At 39.8% G+C, this 13,076-nt stretch overlaps 1 protein-coding gene across 1 annotated transcript in view; it reads right to left on the bottom strand.

Moving 5' to 3' along the window:
- Positions 1-13,076, bottom strand: part of CYP27A1 (cytochrome P450 family 27 subfamily A member 1) — a 48,759-nt gene that overhangs the window by 4,062 nt on the left and 31,621 nt on the right. The window contains exon 2 of the mRNA XM_059052127.2: positions 2,391-2,581. Coding sequence (XP_058908110.1) covers positions 2,391-2,581 — 191 coding nt within the window. The remainder of the gene's footprint in view (positions 1-2,390; positions 2,582-13,076) is intronic.

Below are 13,076 nucleotides of genomic sequence, written 5' to 3'. Positions count from 1 at the left end.
AATCTGCAAAAAGATAAACTAGGGACTTCCCTGGTGGCGCAGTGGTTAAGAATCCACCTGCCAATGCAGGGGACATGGGTTAGATCCCTGGTCTGGGAAGATCCCACATGCTATGGAGCAACTAAGCCCGAGCGCCACAACTACTGAGGCCGCGAGCCTAGAGCCCGTGCTCCATAACAAGAGAAGCCACCATAGGGGCTTCCCTGGTGGCGCAGTGGTTGAGAGTCCGCCTGCCGATGCAGGGGGCATGGGTTCGTGCCCCGGTCCGGGAAGATCCCACATGCCGCGGAGTGGCTGGGCCCGTGAGCCATGGCCTCTGAGCCTGCGCGTCCGGAAACTGTGCTCCGCAACGGGAGAGGCCACAACAGTGAGAGGCCCGCGTACCACCAAAAAAAAAAAAAGAGAAGCCACCACAATGAGAAGCCTGCGCACCACAACAAAGCCCGCGCAGAGCAACAAAGACCCAACGCAGCCAAAAATAAATAAAATAAAATAAATTTATGAAAAAAAAAGATAAACCAAAAGTGTTGTTGGAAAGGAAATAAAAACCAGAATAGACCTATTTATTGGAACTTCAGGTTTTAGGTGCTTCTCCAAGAGTAAAACTCTCCCAACAGTAGGAATCAGATTTGCAGGACTTAAATCGGAAACTTTCTGTGGTTGTTAAAATATTTCTTGGGGAAACGATGCTCATTCAAAAAATGAGATTTTAAAAATATATATGTTAAAACAAAAAAGCTTATCACAGGTTAGCAAAATAGCTTTTAAAGACATATATGGTATAACATATTTAGGAAACTGGCTTTAGAGTAAACAGTTATAAATAGATCACAAAGGGGTATATATCATGTTTAGCTCTAGTTCTAAATCTGAACAATCAAGTCCAATGATGGCCTGACCTGTGAAAAACTGAGACCCAAGTGTTTTTTATTATTATTATTGAGGTATAATTAACATATAACATTATATTGGTTTCAGGTGTACAATATAATGATTTGATATCTGTATACATTGTGAGATGATCAACACAAAGACTAGTTACCATCCGTCACCATAAAAAATTAACTTCCAGGATTTACTCCCTTGGTAAGATTTGGGTCTCAAATATTGTACAGCATACCTGAGACACAAATCTTTCCCTCAGGGTCAGACATCAGGTTAAAGACCTCTTGAAGAACATTCTCTATTCTCTTCCCAGAACCTTGAAAAAAGGGCCCAGAAATTAAGCTCTGAAACCACCCACCTGTGAAGGAACCAGGAATAAAGAAAGACATGAAATGACAGAATGAATGTATAAGCATCAAAGACGGATAAAATGAACCTTCCAACCAGTCTGTTTCCTTTCCAAACATGTCATGGCAGTAGGTCCTTGCATTCCAGAATCAGAGAGATCTATTCCACTACTCACTAGTTGTGTCACTTCTGGCACTTCTGCAAAAACCCTTCTAGGCCTCAGTTTCTTCATCTATAAAATGGGAATAATAATACTATCTACTTCATGGGTTTGTTGTGAAGATAAAATGAAATAATAAATGTAAAGAGACTAGCCTGATGCCTGGCATATTATAAACACATACTTAGTTATCATTAGTGTTGCTGCTACTACTTCCACCACCAGGATCAACTTTAATCCCTTAAAAAATGACTTTAAAAAACATGGATGTCAAGCAACTAGGGAAAATAAAAAGCCATTCATTGTTTTTGGAGCTCTTTGAACAAACTATAGTAAAAAGAAGCCTGTAATATATCCAATTACAAGCTGTGGCACTGGGAATCACCAATGATTCTCAATTATTTACCTTAATTGATATATGCATATATAATATAATCAGCCCATCTTTCAATTTGTCACTGGCAAAATAATCTTAACTTTTCTAGGTATAACTTTAAGGCTAAAACCTACATCTATCTCTGTGAGTGGAGAGCATCCATGAAAGTTATAACCAACAACAAGCATATAATACATAACTTGGAAAATATTTTTTAAATTAAATTGAGCCCTCCCTACTAGTATGGTGATGATGTTTTTTTCAACTACAAGTAAATATGTCCCATTATGATTTGAGTTGGTATATTTTCAACCATAATATAGAATAATGGAGCTTGAAAGGTCTTAGAGAACTCTAATCCAAGCTTCCCATTTTACACATTGAGAAACATAAGCCCAAGGAAGGGGAAATTATCCATTTGTTCATAGTCATATGGTACACTTTTAAAAAGCCAATGAATGGTTCATGGGCTTCAGCCCAACCCAACCACCACTTTCTAGACGAGTTTCAGGCTCAGAGGACACAGGGAGATCCTACCCTGCCCATTATCCACTGGCTGCCCAGTGCCACTGTCCTTGGGCCCCCTGGGGGCCTGTTCCGGTCCCTCAGGCCCCAGCTCACGTGGTGAAGGGCCCATAGGTCAGGCCCTGCTGGTCCCGGTGCTCCTTCCATAGTTCCATGTCGTGCCGTACTGGGTACTTGCCCTCTTGGCGCATCACTTGCTCCAGGAGCGGGGCACTGGCCAGGTTCACATGGATCTGAGGCCCTAAGCGGTTTATCCATATTGGACCATACTTGGCCTTGTTCAGCACCTGTGGAGTTCAACCAAAGCTGAATAACCATGGCCTAGCTAGGCAGGCACTTCCTGGAGAGGAAGCAGGATAAGGGAGTGTCTTGTGGCCACACCAGAGCAAGTGAGCTGGGCAAAAGCACATTGTGTAGGAGGTAGGTGCTGGGATGGCCTGTGGTCTTGAAAGGAGAACACTGGGAAAAAAAAAAACGGTTACACAGAAGTTAGAATATTGAGAGCAATGAGTATCTGGTGGAACTGGCGGAACTGAGGTCTTGGAGGAACGAAATTTTGGAAAAATGGGATACCTGGCAAACTGGGGTATGTTGAGGTATAGATATTTGGCCCAGGGTTTTAGGGAAACTGAGCCCTTTAGTGAGGTATAGTAGTATGTCTGCGACTCCTTCATAGAAGCATTTAAATCTCCTGCAGCTTGCTGTCAAGGAGATGAAGATAAATATCTCGTGTAACCAACAAGAAAAAAGAAACACCATTAGAAACTCCAGGAAAAACAGAAGCTGAATGAGAAAGTCAAGATGTAAATATGAAGTAAACTATGTGGTACGAATTTTTTTAATAAAAAATTTTATTAGCTATGTTAAGGAATGCAATTCTCAAATATTTTATCTTAGAATTTCTACAGCACTTGACAGTTGAGACCCATAGCATCTATGAAATTGACATTGCAATGATGTTTTTATAGTTGTTGAAAATAATGTATTTTGGGTTTTGGTGGGGGTAAAACTTTAAAAGAATCCAGAAATACTAAGATTAAATTTACTGGCTAAGTTATACCTACAAACTGAAAGAAAATGAAACATAGTGGTCTCCCAAGTACTTCATCTTTTTACTGAATAAGTTTTAAGAGGGCCAGATCTGTTTCAGTATCGAAATTAGGCCAAAAGGCTTCTATAAAAGAAACATTAAAATTATGGAGAAGAGATCTATTATTCAAATTATAGAACTCATAGTCCATCAAAACAGCAATTTTACTGGGTCTTACTGTCAGCATTAAATACGGGGTCCTCCCAGGACCAGTGCAGCCTGATTGCCCTTCATGTATTACCCAATTGCCCAGAATCCACCCTGAACTAATGGTTGATTCTGCCTGTTCCCAGGAAGACAGCCCTGACAAACCCCCAACGTCCATTTAGTCTTGTTTCCCACTTCTACCTCCCAGTAATACCTACCAGTGTGGTACGATTTTGAATGGTTAATTGTCTGAAAACTACTGTGATACCTGGAGGAAAATAAGCATATTCAGACATTGCCAGTGGGAGTCTAACATGACACAACCCTACATGGAAGACAATTTGTTAACATTTATTAATAATTACAAAACATCTATAAGCAAAGTGTGGGTCATCTTCATAATGGAATACTATATCACCTTAAAAGAGGCTGAAGCAGCTCCTTGTGTGCTAACATGGAAAGATAGATTGTAATATGGAAAGATAGCTAGATAGCCAAGATAGATTGTTGAATGGAAAAACGTGGGGAGATAAATAAGAATACATAGCAATTGCATTTGCTTTCGTAGAGAAACACTGGACTGATACATCAGAAATGAATTAAAGTGGTTTCCTATGGGAGAGTGGGGAGGACAGCGGTGAGAGTGAGACTGTGTGACGTTTTCTTGGTATATTGTTTTGAGTTTTGAACTATGAGAATGTATTCAAACGTTTTAATCTAAAGGGGGGGGGGAAAGGTGTTTTCTGAAGCAATAAGTCACCTGCCATTGATCAAGTAATTCCAGAAAGCAGGAAAGACTTGCTGAACCTCTGTATTCATGTACGTATATACTCCTTAGATTTGTAAGTGGCCCCTCGCTGCACTCATTTTGTTTATTTTTCTTAAGGGTTCCCTTAGAAAAGAATACTTATATGTCTATTTTTCTCTATTAAATTCCTTAGGAGAATTAACCTAAAAGTAAGCTTAAGTTGTGTTTCTAGTTTGGTTTAAGATATTAATATAAAAATAATAATAATTCTGTGGAGCTTAGCATAAACTAGACACTGTTCCAAGCACTGTGCTTATATTAGCTCATTCAGCCCTCACTACACCTGCATGAGGTAGGTGTAACATTACCACAGTTTTGCAGATGAGGAAACTGAGGCCAAAGAGGTTGCCCGAGGTCCCTTTGCCAGTAAGTGGCAGAGTCAGGCTTCAAACTCAGACCACCTGGCTGGAGGCCATGCTCACAACTGCTTACTCCACTGATCCCCGAGAAGGCTGACTATGCCTTACTAACTGAAAACAAACTTAGGCTCTTTAAAAATATGTACTGCTTAAGGGACTTCCCTGGTGGTCCAGCGGGTAAGACTCTGTGCTCCCAATGCAGGGGGCCCAGGTTTGATCCCTAAGTCAGAGAACTAGATCCCACCTGCATGCTGCAACTAAGAGTTTCATGCCACAACTACGAAGTCTGCATGCCACAACTAAGAAGTCCGCGTGACACAACTAAGACCCGATGCAGCCAAAATAAATAAATAATAAACAAATAAGTATATATTTTTTAAATGTGCTGCTTAAACCCACCACAACTCTGCTGTAACCCAGGGTTTCTCATGGCACTGCTGACATCTGGGGCTAGATGATTCTTTGCTGTGGCAGACTGTCCTGTGTATTGTAGAAAGTTTAGCAGTACCCCTAGACTGTACCCCAGCAGCAACCCCACACCAAGCTGTGACAACCAAAAACGTCTCTAGACATTGCCAAATGTCCTAGGGGTGGGGGCAAAATGACCCCAGCTTGAGAACTTCTGTAATAACCCCAACCTCTTAAAATGTCTCTTAATTCTTTAATCTTAAAAGACTCCTTTTAAGAAATAATATCTCACTTTGAAGAAATATTTATCTGAAGTTTGGTTTCTTTTCCTTCTGTTAAGCTCAAGTAAAATTACATGCAATGTTTTTATAATGATGCAAACAACGGTTATCTCTGAGTCATGGTTTATAGATAGTTTACTTTCTTCTTTATACTGTGATTTGTTTTTCAAGTTTTCTACCTTGATCTTGGAATCAGGGGAAAAAATCATGTTTTAAAGGACTAGATCAATAATCTTTCCCTGGGCACCAGCTTCTTGCCTGGAATCCAAAGCCTCTGGCACCACTTCCTGGCTGTCAGTTTGGAAGTTTCTGGGACATTTTCCCCCATGCCTAGGCCATGCTTTCTTCCCTCTTCCTTCATACTCCTCAGTTTACTTGGTGGAACTTAACAAGGATCTATTTATGTAAGAACTTATTTTAGAAAGACACCAGAACACTTGCTGAGAGATGTGTGCTATGTCTGTGAGCCTACCACTAGGCTGTAACATGAACCAGTTAGAGAGCCCCAAGGTTTTCAGATAGGTGCTAAGTGTCCCTTGGCAGAACAGAGTTCCCTAGGGATCATCTTCCAAGATGAATGGGAGGGCTAGCCTCTGCCAGGTGAGATTCCAAAGACGGACACTGTTAAATTCATCCAACATTCATTTATTGAGCTCATATTCTATTCCTCCTATACTGATCTTGGGGCTGGGGATACTGCTGTGACCTACTCTTAGACAGTTTATTTACATCCTAGGGCATAAGCCACACAGTTGAGAACTTGATTACATATGCTTATAAACTATTCCCTAATTATTTTGTACATGTCTTGTCTCTTGAACTAGATTGAAAATCTTTAAGGGCAGGAACCTTGTCGTACTTCTTTATACTTCCCATATTGCTTAACGCACTGCTAAACACATTATAGACACTCAATAAATATTTAGCAGTTGCCAGTGAATCAAGTGGAAGAAAAACAAGTTGCAGATAATACAAAGATTATGACACAGAGACAGAAAAGAAGCAGGGAAGAGGATACATAGGAAACTGGTAACAGTGGCTCCACGGGGGTAGGCATTAATTTTTAAAGGCTGAAGGAAAATCTCAAGAGGAAATTAAGGTAATAGTTCTAATATATAATTACAATAGCATCTTTTATGGACTAAATGTTGCATGTCCCCCAAATTCATGTGTTGAAGCCCTAACCTTCAGTGTGGCTGCATTTAGAGAGGAAGCACCTAAGAAAGTAATTAAGATTAAATAAGAGTGGGGCCCTGGGGAGATTGGTTCAAGATGGCGGAATAGAAGGATGCGTGCTCACTCCCTCTTGTGAGAGCACCAGTATCACAACTAACTGCTGAACAATCATGGACAGGAAGACACTGGAACTCACCAAAAAAGATACCCCACATCCAAAGACAAAGGAGAAGCTGCAGTGAGACGGTAGGAGGCGTGCAATCACAATAAAATCAAATCCCATAACTGCTGGGTGGGTGACTCACAAACTGGAGAACACTTATACCACAGAAGTCCACGCACTGGAGTGAAGGTTCTGAGCCCCACATCAGGCTTCTCAACCTGGGGTTCCGGCAATGGGAGGAGGAATTCCTAGAGAATCAGACTTTGAAGGCTAGCGGGATTTGATTGCAGGACTTTGACAGGACTGGGGGAAACAGAGACTCCACTCTTGGAGGGCACTCACAAAGTAGTGTGCGCATTGGGACCCAGTGGAAGGAGCAGTGACCCCATAGGAGACTGAACCAGACCTACCTGCTAGTGTTGGAGGGTCTCCTGCAGAGGTGGGGGTGGTGGTGGCTGTGGCTCACCCTGAGGACAAGGACACAGGCAGCAGAAGTTCTGGGAAGGACTCCTTGGAGTGAGCCCTCCCGGAGTCCACCATTCACCCCACCAAAGAGCCTGTAGGCTCCGGTGCTGGGTCGCCTCAGGCCAAACAACCAACAGGGAAGGAACCCAGTCCCACCCCTCAGCAGGCAAGCAGATTAAAGTTTTTCTGAGCTCTGCCCACCAGAGCAACACCCAGCTCTACCCACCACCAGCCCCTCCCATCAGGAAACTTGCACAAGCCTCTTAGATAGCCTCATCCACCAGAGGGCAGACAGCAGAAGCAAGGAGAACTACAATCCTCAGCCTGTGGAACAAAAAGCACATTCACAGAGAGACAGACAAGATGAAAAGGCAGAGGGCTATGCATCAATGAAGGAACAAAATAAAACCCCAGAAAAACAACTAAATGAAGTGGAGATAGGCAACCTTCTAGAAAAAGAATTCAGAATAATGATAGTGAAGATGATACAGGACCTCGGAAAAAGAATGGAGGCAAAGATCAAGGAGATGCAAGAAATGTTTAACAAAGACATAGAAGAATTAAAGAACAAACAAACAGAGATGAACAATACAATAACTGAAATGAAAAATACACTAGAAGGAATCAATAGCAGAATAACTGAGGCAGAAGAATGGATAAGTGACCTGGAAGACAGAATGGTGGAAATCACTGCTGTGGAACAGAATAAAGAAAAAAGAATGAAAGGAAATGAAGACAGCCTATGAGACCCCTGGGACAACATTAAATGCAACAACATTTGCATTACAGGGGTCCCAGGACGAGAAGAGAGAGAGAAAGGACCCAAGAAAATATTTGAAGAGATTATAGTCGAAAACTTCCCTAACATGGGAAAGGAAAAAGCCAGGAAGTGCAGACAGTCCCAGGCAGGATAAACCCGAGGAGAAACATGCTGAGACACATATTAATCAAATTGACAAAAATTAAAGACAAAGAAAAATTATTGAAAGCAACAAGGGAAAAGCAACAAATAACATACAAGGGAACTCCCATAAGGTTAACAGCTGATTTCTCAGCGGAAACTCTACAAGCCAGAAGGGACTGGCATGATATATTTTAAGTGATGAAAGGGAAGAAGCTACAACCAAGATTACTCTACCCAGCAAGGATCTCATTCAGATTCAACGGAGAAATCAAAAGCTTTACAGACAAGCAAAAGCTAAGAGAATTCAGCACCACCAAACCAGCTCTACAACAAATGCTAAAGGAACTTCTCTAAGTGGGAAACACAAGAGAAGAAAAGGACCTACAAAAACAAACCCATGACAATTAAGAAGATGGTAATAGGAACCTACATATCGATAATTACCTTAAACTTGAAGGGATTAAATGCTCCAACCAAAAGACACAGGCTTGCTGAATGGTTACAAAAACAATACCCATATATATGCTGTCTACAGAGACCCACTTCAGACCTAGGGACACATACAGACTGAAAGTGAGGGGATGGATAAACTGATTCCATGCAAATGAAAATCAAAAGAAAGCTGGAGTAGCAATACTCATATCAGATAAAATAGACTTTATAATAAAGAATGTTATAAGAGACAAGGAAGGACACTACATAATGATCAAGGGATCAATCCATGAAGATATAACAATTATAAATATATATACACCCAACATAGGAGCACCTCAATACATAAGGTAACTGTTAACAGCTATACAAGAGGGAATCAACAGTAACACAATAATAGTGGGGGACTTTAACACCTCACATTCACCAATGGACAGATCATCCATACGGAAAATTAATAAGGAAACACAAGCTTTAAATGACACAGTAGACCAGATAGATTTAATTGATATTTATAGGACATTCCATCCAAAAACAGCAGATACCACTTTCTTCTCAAGTGCAAACAGAATATTCTGCAGGATAGGTCACATCTTGGGTCACAAATCAAGCCACAGAAAATTTAAGAAAACTGAAATCATATCAAGCATCTTTTCTGACCACAACACTATGAGATTAGAAATCAATTACAGGGAAAAAAACATAAAAAACACAAACACATGGAGGCTAAACAATATGTTACTAAATAACCAAGAGATCACTGAAGAAATCAAAGAGGAAATCAAAAAATACCTAGAGACAAATGAAAATGAAAACACGATGATCCAAAACCTATGGTATGCAACAAAAGCAGTTCTAAGAGGGAAGTTTATAGCAATACAAGTCTACCTCAAGAAACAAGAAAAATCTCACATCTAACCTTACATCTAAGGGAACTAGAGAAAGAAGAACAAACAAAACCCAAAGTTAGTAGAAGGAAAGAAATCATAAATGTCAAAGCATAAATAAATGAAAAAGAAATGAAGGGAAAAATAGCAAAGATCAATACAACTAAAAGCTGGTTCTTTGAGAAGATAAACAAAATTGATAAAGCACTAGCCAGACTCATTAAGAAAAAAAGGGAGAAGACTCAAATCAACAGAATTAGAAATGAAAAAGGAGAAGTAACAACTGACAGTGCAGAAACACAAAGAATCATGAGAGATTACTACAAGGAACTCTATGCAAATAAAATGGACAATCTGGAAGAAATGGACAAATTCTTAGAAAAGCACAACCTTCCAAGAGTGAATCAGGAAGAAATAGAAAATATGAACAGATCAATCACAAGTAATGAAATTGAAACTGTGATTAAAAATCTTGCAACAAACAAAAGTCCAGGACCAGATGCCTTCACAGGTGAATTCTATCAAACATTTAGAGAAGAGCTAACATCCATCCTTCTCAAACTCTTCCAAAAAATTGCAGAGGAAGGAACACTCCCAAACTCATTCTATGAGGCCACCATCACCCTGATACCAAAACCAGACAAAGATTCTACAAAAAAAGAAAATTATAGACCAATATCACTGATGAATATAGATGCAAAAATCCTCAACAAAATACTAGCAAACAGAATCCAACAACACATTAAAGGGATCATACATCATGATCAAGTGGGATTTATCCCAAGGATGCAAGCATTCCTCAATATATGCAAATCAATCAATGTGATACACCATATTAACAAATTGAAGAAGAAAAACCATATGATCATCTCAATAGATGCAGAAAAAGCTTTTGACAAATTCAACACCCATTTATGATAAAAACTCTCCAGAAAGTGGGCATAGAGGGAACCTACCTCAACATAATAAAGGCCATATACAACAAACCCACAGCAAACATCATTCCTAATGGTGAAAAACTGAAAGCATTTCATCTAAGATCAGGAACAAGACAAGGATGTCCACTCTCACCACTATTATTCAACATAGTTTTGGAACTCCTAGCCACGACAATCAGAGTAGAAAAAGAAATAAAAGGAATACAAATTGGAAAAGAAGAAGTAAAACTGTCACTGCTTTGCAGATGACATGATACAATACATAGAGAAACTTAAAGATGCCACCAGAAAACTACTGGAGCTAATCGATGAATTTAGTAAAGTTGCAGGATACAAAATTAATGCACAGAAATCTCTTGCATTCCTATACACTAATGATGAAAAATCTGAAGGAGAAATTAAGGAAACACTCCCAATTTCCACTGCAACAAAAAGAATAAAACATCTAGGAATAAACCTACCTAGGGAGACAAAAGACCTGTATGCAGAAAACTATAAGACACTGTTGAAAGAAACTAAAGATGATACCAACAGATGGAGAGATGTACCATGTTCTTGGATTGGAAGAATCAATTTTGTGAAAATGACTATACTACCCAAAGCAATCTACAGATTCAATGCAATCCCTATCAAATTACCAATAGCATTTTTTACAGAACTAGAACAAAAATCTTAAAATGTATAAGATTTATAAGACACAAAAGACCCCGAATAGCCAAAGCAGCCTTGAGGGAAAAAAACGGAGCTGGAGGAATCAGGCTCCCTGACTTCAGACTATACTACAAAGCTACAGTAATCAAGACAATATGGTACTGGCACAAAAACAGAAATATTGATCAGTGGAACAGGATAGAAAGTACAGAGATAAACCCACGTACCTATGGTCAACTAATCTATGACAAAGGAGGCAAGGATATACAATGGAGAAAAGACAGTCTCTTCAATAAGTGGTGCTGGGAAAACTGGATAGCTACATGTAAAAGAATGAAATTAGAACACTCTCTAACACCATACACAAAAATAAACTCAAAATGGATTAGAGGGCTTCCCTGGTGGCACAGTGGTTAAGATCCGTCTGCCAATGCAGGGGACACGGGTTCGAGCCCTGGTCCAGGAAGATCCCACATGCTGCAGAGCAACTACGTCCGTGTGCCACAACTACTAAGCCTGAGCTCTAGAGTCCTCAAGCCACAACTACTGAGCCCATGTGCCACAACTACTGAAGCCCGCGTGCCTAGAGCCCATGCTCGCAGCAAGAGAAGCCACGACAATGAGAAGCCCGCGCACCACAACGAAAAGTAGCCTCCACTCACCGCAACTAAAGAAAGCTCATGAATAGCAACGAAGACCCAACACAGCCAAAAACAAACAAATAAATAAATTTATTAAAAAGAAAAAAAATGTATTAGCGTTCTAAAGGTAAGACTGGACACTATAAAACTCTTAGACGAAAACATAAGAAGAACACTCTTTGACATAAATCACAGCAAGATCTTTTTTGATCCACCTCCTAGAGTAATGGAAATAAAAACAAAAATAAACAAATGGGACCTAATGAAATTTAAAAGCTTTTGCAAAGCAAAGGAAACTACAAACAAGATGAAAAGACAACCCTCAGAATGGGAGAAAATATTTGCAAATGAATCAATGGACAAAGGATTAATCTCCAAAATATATAAACAGCTCATGCAGCTCAATATTAAAAAACCAAACAACCCAATCCAAAAATGGGAAGAAGACCTCAATAGATATTTCTCCAAAGAAGACATACAGATGGCCAAGAAGCACATGAAAAGCTGCTCAACATCATTAATTGTTAGAGAAATGCAAATCAAAACTACAATGAGGTATCACCTCACACCAGTTAGAATGGCATCATCAGAAAATCTACAAACAACAAATGCTAGAGAGGGTGTGGAGAAAAGGGAAGCATCTTGCACTGTTGATGAGAATGTAAATTGATACAGCCACTATGGAAAACAGCATGGAGGTTCCTTAAAAACTAAAAATAGAATAACCATATGACCCAGCAATCCCACTACTGGGCATATATCCAGAGAAAACCTTAATTCAAAAAGACACATTGCTGCACTATTTACAATAGCCAGGCCATGGAAGCAACCTAAATGCCCATCGACAGATGAATGGATAAAGAAGATGTGGTACATATATACAATGGAATATTACTCAGTCATAAAAAGGAACGCATTTGGGTTATTTGTAGAGACGTGGATGGATCTAGAGACTGTCATACAGAGTGAAGTAAGTCAGAAAGAGCAAAACAAATGTCATATATTAATGCATTTATGTGGAACCTAGAAAAGTGGTACAGATGAACCAGTTTGCAGGGTAGAAATAGAGACACAGATGTAGAGAACAAGCGTATGGACACCAATGGTGGAAAGTAGTGTGGGTGGTGGTGGTGGTGGTGTGATGAATTGGGAGATTGGAATTGACATACATACACTAATATGTATAAAATGGATAACTAATAAGAACCTGCTGTATAAAAAAATAAATTAAATTAAATTTTTTTTAAAAAGAGAGGGGCCCTGATCCAATAGTATTAGTATCCTCATAAGAAGAGATATCAGAGAGTTCTGTGTGTGTGTGTGCATGTGTGTGCACACATGTGCATACACACACAACAAGGAAAGACCATTTAAGGTGGCTGTCTACAAGCCAGGAAAATTGTTACCAAACCCAAGTCTGTGTGCCCCATGC

Source organism: Kogia breviceps, chromosome 2 (assembly GCF_026419965.1).
Source record: "Kogia breviceps isolate mKogBre1 chromosome 2, mKogBre1 haplotype 1, whole genome shotgun sequence".
Taxonomy (NCBI): Eukaryota; Metazoa; Chordata; class Mammalia; order Artiodactyla; family Physeteridae; genus Kogia; species Kogia breviceps.
This window is presented reverse-complemented; position numbering and strand designations above follow the sequence as displayed.